The 14,723-nt window shown below is 48.9% G+C and overlaps 2 protein-coding genes across 2 annotated transcripts in view; one reads left to right on the top strand and one right to left on the bottom strand.

Annotated features, from left to right (window-relative positions):
• GNAO1 (G protein subunit alpha o1) overlaps positions 1-7,872 on the top strand; it is a 136,068-nt gene extending 128,196 nt beyond the window's left edge. Inside the window, exons 7-8 of the mRNA XM_056500835.1 lie at positions 5,813-5,966; positions 7,601-7,872. Of these exons, the coding sequence (XP_056356810.1) occupies positions 5,813-5,966; positions 7,601-7,788 (342 nt within the window). The 3' untranslated portion in view covers positions 7,789-7,872. The remainder of the gene's footprint in view (positions 1-5,812; positions 5,967-7,600) is intronic.
• A 2,888-nt stretch (positions 7,873-10,760) lies between these two features.
• Positions 10,761-14,723, bottom strand: part of AMFR (autocrine motility factor receptor) — a 28,417-nt gene continuing 24,454 nt past the window's right edge. Inside the window, exons 13-14 of the mRNA XM_056500431.1 lie at positions 13,702-13,886; positions 10,761-12,286 (exon numbers count right to left, since the gene is read on the bottom strand). Of these exons, the coding sequence (XP_056356406.1) occupies positions 12,142-12,286; positions 13,702-13,886 (330 nt within the window). The 3' untranslated portion in view covers positions 10,761-12,141. The remainder of the gene's footprint in view (positions 12,287-13,701; positions 13,887-14,723) is intronic.

The raw sequence follows: 14,723 nt of genomic DNA, 5'->3' as shown, positions 1-14,723 counted from the left end.
GTCCAAGCCCCCTCTGCAGCTCCAGCAGGTCCCTGGCACAGTGGTGACCATCAACAGCTGGTGCCCCATGGGGAGAAGAGGGAGAAAAAGCAGAGGAAATGTTGCCACACAGAGCCTCTTCTTTCATTTTCTTTGGCATATTTTGTGTCTAAAGCTTCATCTCAGCTGCTGCTGCTGACGTTGCCTCCCTCACACGAGTGTCATGAGGATTCACTGACAAATGCTGGAAACAGCCTTTGGAAGATGAAATGCTTCCAGTGTTAAACACTACTATCTCTCCCCCTTGATGGCCCTGTATAGATTTGTGTCTCCAGAACTCCTGCCAAATTATTACTCACTGCTGGCTTCTGCATCCTCCAAAGCCCTTCCTGACAGATGTGCCTTCCACAAGCAATCTTTTGCCCCGTGCTTTTTCTAAACACCAGCAATTCTTGCAGCAGTTGCCTAAAAATTACCTTGAAATACATTGCCTGCTTTCAAAAGCCTTTTCTTAACAGCCCCTTGTGCTTTGCAATGGCCACGCTCTGAATCCAGAGCTGTGTTTCATTTGCAGTCTCCACATAGTAGGGATATTGCAACTGGTACAGCTGCATCAGAAATCCTACCAGGGCATGGAGGATAGATTTTAAAAGCACAAAATTGAAACAGCTATGTATACACCCTGCTGCCCTTCAAAGCTAATGTGGAAATTTGAAAAAAAAGAAAAAAAAAAAAAAAAAAGCCGTATAGGACACAGAAGGTTTTTAACTACTCAGGTCACTGTTCCAGCAACAGAAGCATCCGAAGGGGTCAGCATTGAAAGCAGCATTAGCAACTCATGATGGGCTTCAGACAGCAGCAAAAAGAAACAAGGAAGCTCCCTGTCCTTCCTAGTCAATGAGAGGGTCGGTTGTGGAGCCATGAGACCACAAAAATGCAAATAGCTTCTTTATTTAAACAACAATTTCAATGAAATAGAGAAACCCGTACAAGCAAAGCCTTGCAGAGCTATGAGAGCTGCAGAGCTGTGGCAGGGTGCGGTGGCTGGGCTGGTCGGGAGAACGAGCAATAACCAGGCACTGGGGAAGCACACACTAGAACACAGCCCAGCCTGCCAAGGGCAGTTTTTAGCCTTGCAGACAGAGTGGACACGCTCTGGCTCCCACAGGGGCTGAGGAGCCCGGCAGGACAGCGGAGCAGCCATCTGGCCCTGCCGTGTGAGAATCCCTGCTGCCCTGCTCCCTGCATGCCACACTCCTGCTGCCTGCCCACCGACACTTCCAACTGCACCTCTCAGGAGCTTGGTACCAGAATTAGCTTCTTGCCTCCAGCCAGCTTTCCTGGATGGCCAGCCAGCCTGTCCCTCCAGCCCCAGGAGGAGCCCGCCATGCCTCCTCTACTGATGCCATTTTACAGGACACTAAGAGTATTAATGAGGGCAGTCTTTAATGTATGTTAAAACATATCTGGTGGGTTTAATCTATCATGGCACGAACCCAGTCCTTGTCTGCCAGGGAACAGACCTTGTTCTCAGTCCAGGAGTGCAGTCTCCAAGAAGTCAGGATGTGATGTAGAAGATGTCCTTTTGCCAGAACATCCCCGTGTTCCCAACCTCACTGTGCAGCTCAACAAGGCAGACATTGCCTCTGGGGGATTTGCAGTCAGTGCTGGGAAAAGGACCAACCCTGCACTGTTAGTTTGTGTGACATGTCCCAAGTTTTTTGTGGTCACAAAGTCTCCTGGCACCAGGGAGAGTTGCTGAGTTCCTGGGAAGAAGGATGACCATCTGTCAAGTCAATTAGAGAAGCTTAGTTCCAGTGTGCTTGGGTGTTTTCATGGTTTGTCTTCAGGCTTACCACCAAAAACTCCACAACCATTTCCAAGGAGACTAAAACACTCATTAATGATCTGACACTGGACACATCAAGGCCAGTGGAAATGGTGTTACTGAGCATCACCCTGAGCACCCAGACCCATCACTCACTCATCCCCAGAGCACACATGAGAAAGCAGAGACGTGGTCCAAGTGGCACAAAATTGGAGACCATGGTCTTGCCTCTACCTCCCTGCAGGAAAGAGCAGGCAAACACACCCTGAGGCTCCCTGAGGCTTGAGTGTACCTTGTCATTTCTGAGCTCCAGCACTGGCACAAGATAATTGATGCTGACAGATATAGGTACATGACCTATATAGTTATACTGAGAATGTGGCTATGGGAAGGGACTTTGCACAGGAGCAGTCATGCCCCAACCAGCAGCCTGTGAGATCTGTATTTGTGTGCAAACACAAGCAAGTGCAACCCTTAAACACCAATGCCTTAGTGAGAGGGGGACCAAAGCCTCCAGCTGGCACCCTGCAGGCAGAGGGAAAGGGATCTGGATTCAACAAACAGCCTCATCTCCCCAAGAGAGCAGCTCTGTCCATGGACAGAGTGCAGTGGGCACAGGGAGGAGAGACCAGGAGAAGAGGCAGAGGGGCTGGGAGCTGGCTGGATGCTCCCTGCCCCAGGCCGTCTTCCACCCAGTGTCTTGGAAATTCAGACTCAGTCCTGACTGTAGTGCAGGCAAACAGAGCTCAAGCCACTGCTCCAGGTGGGGAGAAGAGATCATGGCAGGTAAAACACCGTTTTCAGCAGTGCCTGACTCTCACCAGCTTTTCCAGTGCTGGACCAACGTGGTGGAGCTGGGCAAGCAGATAGGGTTGCTTAAGCACCAGCCATGGCCCTGTTAATTAGCCCAGTCCCTAATTTGTGCTCCTCAGCCCTATTCCCCCACCTCCTCTTTCCCCCTTCAGCTCGACAAGGGAAGAGTGACCATCACCCAGCCTCTGCTCCCACCTCATTTCCCAAAGGATCGCCGGAGGCCGTCACCGTTTTCCTTTCGCTGGTTTCCCTCTGAATCATTTCTCCTGCATGTTCGATGGCCCAAACTGTATTAACTGTAATTTTGTACCAAGAGTGACTGTCCATTGGTTTAATAGAGCGTTAGTTATTGTAATAATTTATTGGCTGTTGGTAATGTATTTATTAGTTACAAAATGTTAATAAAGTGCCAGCTCTTTTCTAGTGTGAGAGTGGTTTTATTGTGTCCCCCTTGAGCGCGTCCAGCTTCTCAAACTTGTTATTTAACCTTATGGCTGCTCCACAAACACTTGCACAACACAAAGCACTAGCTGTCTGCCAGAGCTTCATCCACCTGGAAATAAGGAATTTGAAAAGGTTATAACCAAAAGATACTTCATTTTATGTAAGTATTTGGCAGGAATTTTTCTTCCTTTGGTCACCAGAGCAGCAGCAGCAGAGCAGAGCATCCTTTCTGCCCAACTGTTTCCTGGACCACATCAGTTACAAATCCTTCACAAGTCACAAGCTTTGTTTTTCCACTGTCTTTTTGTGTGAGCGCAGAGTCAGAAGACCCATTGCTGGTTCAATTCAGTAAATGTTGTGTTCTCCTCCTTGCAGCAGCACAAAACATGGAGCATCTCTCCTTCCCTCCCTTTAAAACAATGCTTGAGCCAGTTTGTTCTTTCATGTTCAAACTAAAGATCTTCCATTATTTCGGGCTTAATATAGAAGGAACTTGAAGAAACTGAGAGAAAATTTTCTATAAACCTCAGCAAAGGAAAATGAACCATTGCTCTTTTGACTTCACCAACTTCCAGTGATGTGGCTTCAGCTGGACCCATCCTCAGACAGGAATTCTCACATGGCCCATCCTATCAATCAGACAGATCTACAGGCCAGCCTTGAGAAAAGCAAATGGCTGACAGGGAAATTATTTTGCTTTGTGTACTGATACTGGGGATTTTTAAAACTTCCTCCAGGACACCATCCTGCTCAGATTCTGCCTGGGTGTCCAGAAACCTGAAGTCATCAGGATTATTTTACTTGAATGGCAATTCTCATTTCCCTGGGCAGAACCTTTATTTCGGCTGCTTTTCACCAACTTTTCATCACTTCTTTATTTAAATATAATACATATATGAACAACACCAGAGATGAACAAGGAAAAGCCCATCCTGATTCTCTCCAATCTCAAGACCCAGCAATTTCACAACAACCACAAGTCAAGAAGATCCACATCCTTTTGTGGCAGTTTCTGCTTTCCCTATGAATAAGGCCCTTTTTTTATTTCAAGATAAGGATCAGATTGAAATCCCAAGGCTTTGGAAAGCGCCTGCTTGGCATCCCCAGCTACTCTTTGTCAAGGAACCGACAGTGAAATTGCGAAGTCTTTCAAGATGAAATCAGACAGCTGCTAAATTTTGCATGCAGAAGCTACCATTGAAGTGGAGCTAATAAAATGACTCACTAATAAAACATTCATGGAAAACTGCAAAATGTGCAATTGGGTCATCATTTCATTAGCAAGCACACATGTTCCCGCGGATCTTCGGCGAGTCCCGAGCCCCCTTTGCTGAGCCTCCAAAAAGGGGCTGTGGGGGGACATGGTGGGGACTTGCTGCAGGGGGGTTCCCCTCCCACTGCAGAGCCTCCTGTGTACACACCCTGCCAGGAGATTTCCACAAGGATTTTGTGAGCAGCTGTGTCCCCATTCAAGCTTGAGGCAGTCGAGCCAGAGCTGGGGCTCAGCCCCAGCGGGGGTTACAGGGAGGGGCAGCAACTTCAGCCTGCACCAAGCCCTGGGCTTGCACCAGGAGCTTTGCAAGTTCAGTAGAAACAAGGTGGGTACAAACAATGAAAGGGACACAGGGACTTCCTGAAACTTCCCCCAAAGCTGTCAGTGGACCAGCAGGGAATGGCTTTCTGGTGATTCTAAGAGCAAGTTAATGATGGAGAAAATGCTTGGGAGCTCTTGGAGGGCCAGATCTGTCCTGTCCAGTGGCACCTCCACACTAACAGTGAGTGCATGCACCTGCATGGGAGCACCTGCTCTGGGGGGCCCTGTGGCAGCCAACAGGGCACAGGACAACCTCACCTCACCTCACTCCTCCTGTTGTGCTGTCTGCTCTCCACTTCTTAAGGAACTTTGGTAGCATAGGGGAAAAATTACTGTTTATGGATTTTGTCCACATGTAAATGGAAAAAAAAATAGAAAAAAAACCCAACAAAACTACAGCTTTTAGAAATTTACCCTTATGCTCTAACCAAAGCTTTTCCAAGCCTAAAGTCTCCCTTGAGCAGCCTGCAAGCCCAGAACTCCCGGGAGAGCTGGGAAATGGGCTGGCAGAGGCACCTGGGCTGGTTACCACCATGCAGGTTACCTCTTGGGATTTCTTAGTAGCAGCCCAGCCACCACAGATATTTTCAAAGCTGAGCTGAAGATTTTTCCAGGGATGGGACCTGCCCCAAACTCTGGGCAATACCTTGGCACTGGTCTCACTACAACGACACCACTCAGTGCCAAGTGCCCTTCCAGGCAGATCCATAGGACACCCTGGAGTGGCCAAAGTCCCCTCCATCCCAGTCTCCATGCTCAGTGTGTTCGAGCTGCTGGCTGATGCTGTCTGTCCATCCTTCATTTGGGCTCTCCAAAGGATGCCTGAGAGACAGGACCCCTTCCCTACTCCTTTGGTGAGCCAGGGGAGAAACACATTACTTTTTCCCTGCTCTTCCTTGAGGATTCAAGTGTCTGCTCTGGCAGAGTGGTCCCACAGGGATGTGGGGGAGGATCAGCTGCAGCCTCCAGCCCAAGTGGAGTGCAATACCCCATTTCCTCCACCTGTGTAACTAGCTCAAATTCACCACTGTCTTATTATAGAGTTTTTTTTTTGCTTTCTAACCATTTCAGTTCACAAAAATGTTCTCCTCTCCTCTAACTCTCTGTCTTTGCCTTCCTCTCTCCCTCTCCTCCCTCTGTGCTCCCCTTTGCAGAACCGCATGCACGAATCTCTCATGCTCTTCGACTCCATCTGTAACAACAAATTCTTCATCGATACCTCCATCATTCTCTTCCTCAACAAGAAAGACCTATTTGCTGAGAAGATTAAGAAGTCACCTCTGACCATTTGCTTCCCTGAGTACACAGGTAGGTCGTGGGGCTGACACAGCACAGCTGCTGTGACACCCACCCTGCGCCACTGGGGCTGGGGGACAGAGGGGACAGAGGGGACAGAGGGGACAGGGTGCCTTTGGGGACTGCAAAAGCGCCTCATGAGCTGGGATGCAGCTCCAACTCCCCAATCATGGCTGGGGCTGTGTCCTGGGTGGGGCAGTTCATGTGGTAAAGGTGCCCGAGCAGCTGGTGGGACAGAGAGGGTCAAGATGAATGGAGAGGAGCTGAAATGAGCCTGGGCACAGGGAGCTTGAAGAGAAGACTTGGCAGGAGCTGACTGGTCACCACTGGAGCCATCCTGTTTGCTGGTGGCTCCTGGGAAGCTCCTGCAGGAGGAGCTGAGACTCGTGGTCCTCCAGGCTTTATCCTCCTGGGAGTGCCTTCACACTGGGTGTGGCTGGGGAGGAAAGAGCCCTTCCTTCACAGCAGGAATCTGTGGAACCACAAGAGAATCATCCATTTTGTAGTGAAACCAACATGGCCTGGGGAAAAGGATAAATAACGAAGAAGATGGGCAAGAATAGATATTTTGGAATTCTCTAACTAAGGGAAAGAAAAAAGCCGGTTTAAATTCAGACTCCAGCATCCCCTACAGATTCTGAGATGTCTCTGAACTGTTCCACCCAGAGCACATCCATCCTGGATGCCAAACCCTGGGGACAAGGGAGTCCCCCAGCAAGATGGCACTCATTCCCCATGGCATAAGTGCACCAGCATTTCTACCAGAGGCATTAAGGCTTCTCCATCCTGAAGGCACCAGCACTTTTCTCACAGCCAGCTGGTAGAACAAACCAGACTGTCCCACATGCGGCTGTGTGGCACAGCCAGGCTGCCCCATGGAGGGGGACACCGGCCCAGCTTGCCTCTCCCTCGGCCACCCACTGCACCAGGAACCGGGGAACCAGCGAGCTGGGAAAGGAAAATAAATCTCCAGATAATAGCAGCTCTTGCAAAGGCGATTTCAGGGGCGTAGCTCAGCTTTGTGGCTTCCCGCGGGGGGCGGGCGCAGCCTCTCGCTGCCCTAAGCAGCTTAATGCAATAATGCACATTTTTCGGCTCAAACATCTGGCGCCTCTCCAGCCCACCTTCCCAAGCAACCCCCAGGCAGGAGCCAGCGGGCAACTCGTGTGTCCCCAGCCCAGGGGCACAGAGGGCTCAGCCCCACCAGGGGGTACAGCCACGGGCCATGGGGGATGCTGGGTGGTCACGAACTCTCCGGGCCACCCCAGGCCACCAGCACTGTCAGGGGACACCCCCAGGGACACCCCCAGGGACAGGGTGGGGGCAGCTGGGGGGTTCTGCCCTTCCCGGGGGAAAGGAGAGGGCGGAGAGGGCAAAGCAGCAACACCTGGGGAGGAGGAGAACTCAGCAGGGCTTAGGTGTGATGGTTTTGGGGGGAAATGGAGCAGAGGGGGAACAAAAGGGTAATAGGGTTGGAAAGGAGGGAGATGGGAGGAAAATGGACCTTGCTGAGGGTGAAGGGGGAGGGAGGGGGGTGTGACAATAAGTGGTTTTGCCTGTTTCTGTTCCGGTGAAAGCCCCGGGCAGGCAGCAGGGGCCGGAGGGGCGGGCGGTGGTCCCGGCCCTGACCCCCGCTCTGCCCGCAGGTCCCAACACCTACGAGGATGCGGCCGCCTACATCCAAGCACAATTCGAGAGCAAAAACCGCTCCCCCAACAAGGAGATTTACTGCCACATGACGTGTGCCACAGACACGAACAACATCCAGGTGGTTTTTGACGCCGTCACCGACATCATCATTGCCAACAACCTGCGGGGCTGCGGCTTGTACTGAGCCCCCGGCGCACAGCGACTGCTTGGGCGGCGATCCCGGCGCCAGGAGAGAAAAGAAACATAAAAATAACAACAAAAAAACAAACCCCAAAGCAACCACACACAGACACACAGACACACGCGCGCGGGAAAAAAAAAAAAATAAAAAAAATTTAAAAAATTAAAAAAAAAAAAAGAAACGAAAAAAACAGATTGAAGGAGAGAAAAAAAAAAAAGTCATCATAATCATGCGAGTTGGTAAATAAAAAGGCATAAGGAAAAATTATATATATACGTATATATATATATAAAAATCCACACCCACCTTTTTAGTTTGTTTTTTTGCACCCCCTTCTCCCATCAGGCTCCTCCTCCGGCCCCCGTGTCCCAGTGGGGCATCCCGGGCCAGGGGCTCTGCCCGGCCCAGCATCCCGACAGCTCCGGGTACCAGGCAGGGAGAGGGGACAGGGCAGCGCCCGCTCGCTCTGCGCAGGGGCTTCTCCTCCCAGCAGCTACTTGACCACCGGCTGCTATTTTTAAATTATGATTATTATAATTCGTTATTGTGAGTTGGCATTTAAAAATTATTATAATTATTATTTTGATTTGGTTTTTTTCCCACATAGGCAAGGCCGGGCTGCCCCTGCCTGTCCCCGGCCCCACTGCCGCCTTCAAAAACAAAAATAGTTTTCTTTTTTTTATGTCTTTTTCTTCTTTTATTTTCTTTTTTTAAAGAAAGAGGGAAAAAATTGAAAATTGCCGCCGGCCACGTCACAGCTAAAAAGGGAAACAACAAGCGGATCTTTGGAGCTTCTCCCATTTCCACCCTGACTGTTGGGGATGCAGTGGGGGCATCCTCCTCCTGCTCCCTTCCAGGGTTTCAGGGAGGTTTAGGTCAGATTTTGAATTCCCACTCCAGTTCAGCCAAAGCCCTCACCAGCCGGAGCCGGAGGGTTTTTCCCATTTTTTCCCTCCTGGTTTAACATCTCCCTGCTCCCGGTCACTGCTCATTCTCCAGGGTATCCAAAAGCACAGCTCGGCCCCCCCAGCCAGTCCCCCCTCATCCCTCCTTCAGGGCCGACCAGGACATCAGGGAGGGCTATACAAATATATATATATATTATTTTATTTTATTTTTTGTTTAGAATATTTTTTTTGTTTTCGTTTTGTTTTTATTTTTAACTCTTTCCAGTGAATGCTTTTTTGTGCTGCTTTTCTCTCCCCCTCTCCTGCCCCACTCCTCTCTCCCTTTTAGTGAATGGTGTTTTCTCTCTCATGTGGGGATGTTTGTGCTGCAAAATAAGAAAAAAGGAAAAAAAAAAAGCAAAAAAATCGTTAAAAAACAAACTTAAAAAAAAAAGCAAGAATGAAAATAATTTAAAAATTTTAAAAAACACACACAAAACCACAAAAAATAAATTAAAAAAAAAATAAAAAAAACAACAACAAAAATCGAATGTAGTGTTTACATTGAAGCCACCGTTTTCATGACCAATCCCTCGTCATTTCTACTTTGATTAGTAACCAGACGTCTTCACAGTTTCACTTTTACGAGTTACCTTTGCTGAAGAAGAGCAGTCACACCTGTTCAAAAGAAAATGAATAAATAAAGAGGAAACTTAAAAAAAGATATTATATATATATATATATAAAAAGCGCCAGGTCTTTCTAAGCCTTTCTATTACCAATCAGTGAGGTTTCTGTGATATATTACACACTGCCAATCTCTTTCTCTGACTAATGGAAAAATTCATGTGTAGCTCAATAAAGAGAATGTTTGTCTGTACCCCGGGCTCTCCCTCCCATGTCTCCGCCTCCTTCTTTCCCCTGCCTGCCTCCTTCCAAAGAGAGGAAGAAGAAATGCCAAAAATCACATTTTGGGGGGATTTGCTGCTGGTAGCAGAGGGAGAAGGGAACTATGGATTGGTATAACTGTAGAATGGGTGTGAATCTTAGGAAGTTCTCTGGTGCTACAGAACATCACTGTGAGCAAAGGTCCCCCCAAAAGACCTCCCCAGGCAAGAAAAGATTTTTATTTCTTTATGGAATTTTTATTTCTTTAGGGAATGCAAAGCTAATCACTAGGGTGAGTCCTTCATTTATGGCAACATCACAAATCCCACAATATTCAAGTTTTTTCCCCTAACATATAGAGGAAGGTTTTCCCAGAAAGTTGAGGCTTTCTTCCTGCTGCTCAAGCAATTCAGGGTTTGTTTGGATTTTTGGGGGGTTGGGGTTTTTTCCACAGTTTGGGTTTTTCCTGCACTCTGCTTCATCCCAGGTGCCCAGCTCCTGTGCCTGCCAGCACTGGGCACTGTGACCACAGGTGGGACACTCAGAGGGAGAGCCACCAGCCCCTGGGCACAGCCTGGCACTGCCTGGCACGGGGCTGGGGCGAGGAACCACACCTGACATGCCCTCCTGTACCAGGGAACACTTCCAAACCCCACAGACCACCCGGGCATGGAGCCACAGGAAAGGTGCCCCAGGCCTCCAGGGCCCCCAGTGCCACCCCAGCATGTCCCCAGTGCCACCCTGGCATGTCCCCAGTGCCACCCTGGCGTGTCCCCAGTGCCACCCTGGCGTGTCCCCTGCCCAGCCCCGAGCAGGGAGGGCTGAGCCCTGCCCGCAGCAGCAGCTCCTGCCCAACACTTTTCAAGGTCCCTGCTGTTTACAGCCACCAGAAGCGTATGTTGGCACTGGGAAAGTCCATCAGGCCTCTCTCTCCTCAGATGACCCCCCTTTCCAGGGAGGCAGAGCCAGCCAAGAGGCCACCACTGGTCCTGCTGCTCGGCACAAACCAGCCTTTCAGGGCTCAAGTAGGTCATGCTGCAGTGGTGCTGTGGGCAAAGGTGCCATCCAGTGGTGGCCAGGGTCCACTCCTCAGGGAGCTGCTGGGAAAAGGCAGGAGCACAACAAAGGAAAACACGAGTCTCTGAAACACCCTCACCATGAGAAAACATGAGAAATCACACTACAGAAATTTACAAACAATTTCCAACACTGATCAAGGTTTTATTTTTGTTTGGTTGGGTTTTTTAACAGTAAAAACAAAACAGCTGTGTTGAAAGCAAAACCAAAGATCTCAAAAAATATTCTGAGGTTTACTAATAGCATTGCAAGGTAAGGCTTCCCAAAGAGTTTTATTGAAATAAATTATTTTCACCTAAACATCGATGCACTTCCTCTCATTAAATTCACCTTCACCTAAAAACCAACAGTAAAAAAATTACCAACAATTCTAGATAATACTGGGCTCCTTCTAAAGGACGGTGAAACTAGAACTCACTCTTCAGAATTTTAAAAATTAAGTCACTGCCATGTAAAATTCAACTATGTAAGCTAGCGGCGGCGGCGCCAAGGGGATCTCAAAAGTTCTTAAGAAAATCCAGGTTAGCAGGTTGGGCTGCAGCCAGCAAGGGCCCAGCTGCCCCCATTCCTCCAGTCTTTCTGAATAAACTCAGGGTGGGATTGTGGGGTTAAAAATTAAATAAAAAGCAAGATAACTGAGCGACCTCCACACCGTCCCATCCTGTTGTGCCAGGAGTCCAGGACAGGCAGGTTTTACTTTGGACTCCCTCGGCTCATGGCAATACTGTAACCTCACCTGAGGCCCCTCCTCTTCACTGGATCCCACTCTGTCCCTCACTTGTTCCTGGTCATAAAAGGCAAAGGAAAAGCGCAGCCCTGGGGATGGACAGAGCCAAACCTCTGCCAGTGCAGAAGAGCCCAGCAACAGTGACCTATTTGATGTGGGAATCGGCGTGAATCGGTGCTTTGCTGCACAATTCATGAATTCAGGATTTTCTGTGTTGTGTAGCCAGACAACTTCATCCAGTGTAAGAACCTCTGAGCGACGCTCCCCCAGCCCTTCAAGCTGCCCTACAAAACACCCTTGGCTGCTGAAGGAACAGGGACTGAGGAGCCTGCTCACCTAACTCAGGGCTTGCTGCAAGCTTCTAAGCTTCCTTCCCTGGGAGCAACTGCCCCTGTCTCGAGCAGAACATGCCCGTGCACTCTGTGACCTACACCCACAGCTACCTCAGAACACACTTCCCCAGCCTCTGCTGTGCAGTCAGCCCCATAGCTCATGCCAGCTGCAGAAATCATGCCCGTGGTTTAGAAATTGCCGTTTGTTGTGGAGAGGATCAACGTCACATAGAAAATATTACAAAAAAGGTTAATTTGTCAGCTGTCCAAACATTATTAGACCACATGCTTTATACAGCAGAGAGGCAGCCAGCTCACTCGGCAGCACAGCCAGCTGAACTCTGAAGAGACACTTTCCTGCTGGTATAGAAAGCGCAGGGTTTTTTGTATTTCATTTATTTATTCAACGTTGCTCACGAGGAGGAGGAAGGAGGGGCAGCGAGCGCTAAGAGTTCTGCTGCATCTGAAGTCTCCGTTCGGCGGCGGCAGCGAGGGTCCTGCGGCGCAGCGTGGCCGCGTCGGCCGGCGCTCCCTCGGGAAAAGGCTTCTCTGTGCTCAGCTCCTCATCCGAGGTTTTGTTTAAGTAACGCCTGAGGGAAAAAAGGAAGAGATGAATGAGCAGAGCCCACCTCATTCTGGCTCTGAAAAATGCATCCCCTCAGTCAGGGAGAGCTGGAAGGCAAACTAGCAGGAAAATGCCTCAAAAGAAGGGCACACAAGTTATATGTGCTCCTAAAAAAAGCCCACGTCACCTACAACAGGCTCTGCAGAGTTGGCAGAAGCTCTTAGGTTTTGTGCAAGATCCTTGTGCCTGTGGGAGGGAGCCAATTCTAAAGGTCAGGGCTGTCCTCTCAACTCAGAGCCATTCACAGCAGGTGAGTTACTGACTCCCCTGTTCTGTTACTCCCTCCTCAGCCTCTGGCACTGCTACCACAACACGGCACTCCCTGATGGCAGCAGGTAAGCACCTGACAGAAGGAGCACCAGGGGCTCCACAGTGTAAAGTAAGGCCAGAGGGCAAGGAAGTTGCTGCCAGAGTTAACATCTCAGTGAATTTTTACACTTTAATGGCAAAAAACAGTAGTTTGAAATTCAACAGCCAAAGTCAAGAATACTCTGTCTCCCTAAAAGACATTTTTTTCAAACATCAAGGAAAAATTATATCTAGGAGCAAGTCTTTTTATAGACTTATAAAAGGTGTCACACTCCCAAGTATTTATAAGGCATTTCAGTGTAGAAAGAAAAAGAGTAGCAGTAGCCTGACAACAAACAACCCAGAATTCAGGGGATGTTGTAGACCCTCTCAGCAGTGTCCCTGCGATACAAAGGAAGGAAAAACACTTGTTAAAAAGTTTATTCTACATTACTGAAGTGCTTTTCCTTCTCTGCTTAATCAGCAACTGGATGCTAGTGAAATCCATCAACGTAACTGGAATACCAGTAAAAAAGTAAGATTCAACCTGTAACAGTTATTATTGGTTGAGTTAAAAGAAAATTTCAAGTTGGCCCCTGTCTCTTCAGCAGTGCTGACTGGCTGGTGCTGAGCTCCTCTGGTGAGGTCTAGTAAGGGTCACCTGTCACATCTGCACTGCTCTGGGCTCTGTATCTGGAAAAAGTGGTGCCTGCAGGAATTTCGGCTGTAAGAGCACAGGCAGTAAGGGCTTACACCTGTGCCAGGAGCCAAACTAAGGATTGCTAAAGGTAACCTAAGGATTGCCCAAGTAACCTATTCTCAGTACATTCTTAGACTAAAGCCACTGAAGCTGGAAAAATCAGCCTTTGATTTCCAAGAGCTCTGGATGAAGTGCACAGGAAGCTGTGTGCATGTTGGCACTGTTTCAGAGTTGGCTTTAGCAGTGTCAAACAGCGTCCTGAGCCTGCTGAGGCAGATATATTCATTCCTCTTACTGCTTTTCACATCAACCCAGTGGTCCAAATCCACTTGAAACCCATTGTGGGGGACCCCACCTGAGTGGCCAGGCTGGAGTTTTAGGAAGGAACGTACTTTCGAGCCTGTTGCAACAAATCCTCCTTCCGCTGAACCAACATGCGCTGCCTTTCATCGGCTGACTTGGAAAAGCGACTTCCCCTGGCCTCAAAATCTTCTGCTTCATTAGGTTCTGCTTCCATTTCGTTGAATTCCACCATTTCTTCCAGTCTGGAATTCAGTTCAAGTGGCACTCTCTCAGTCTAAGAGAAAAGGAAATAAGGCATACGTCTTTGCAAAATTTGGGCTTCTTTGCATCAAAACAACAAGCTACAAAGAATTGTCATTTTCTGAGGCACTGGAAGAAACCAGAGTATCACCTGCTATACCAAATTCCCTTGGGTTCCTTTGAAAAACCCAGCCAAAAAACAGAACAAAGCTATTTCAAACCATGCTCAAAGATCCTGTCCTATAACGCTGTATCTTTTATGCCGTGTTTGAAAGTAATGTCAAAGACAAACATTAATTACTCATAATTAATGCTCTCTGAAAATGGGGCATTTGAAAGTCAGATTCTGCAGCTGACTTGATAAGTGATGCAACAGTAAAGAGTTGAAAAAGCAGAAATCCACATACTAACGAAAGAATAAAGTATTTGCAAAGATTATTTGTGCTCAAGAAGGGAATTTATAAGGCTTCGGTTCACTGGGTTCTGCAGCACCCAAATTATCCTGGTTTAGACGGCTGGAGCACGGCTGGCAACTGTCCCGAGCACAGTGTGCCAAGAGAGGAGCTGGCAGCCCCCACATGGCAGCTCTCCCCCTGACAGCCAGCTGGTAACACTAACCCAAAACTGAGCTGATGGATGCTGGGCTCGGCAGCAGAGGTGCAGCAGCACATCCTGATCACACCCTGCCACACAGGATCACATCAGCCCACCGTGCACAACCACGGCGAGAGCCAAGGAACGAATCACCCCAGTGAAGGGCTGAAGGGTGCAGCCATCACAGAGGATGACTCCAGCCAGTGGGATGCTCCAAGGAAGTACTGGTCAAGGCAGCTCCTACTGCCTGGTTTGGGGCCTTTGGCAGAGCTGCTGA

This window comes from Oenanthe melanoleuca, chromosome 11 (genome assembly GCF_029582105.1).
Source record: "Oenanthe melanoleuca isolate GR-GAL-2019-014 chromosome 11, OMel1.0, whole genome shotgun sequence".
Lineage (NCBI taxonomy): Eukaryota > Metazoa > Chordata > Aves > Passeriformes > Muscicapidae > Oenanthe > Oenanthe melanoleuca.
Note: the sequence above shows the minus strand (reverse complement) of the source record. Positions and strands in the feature narration are given on the sequence as shown.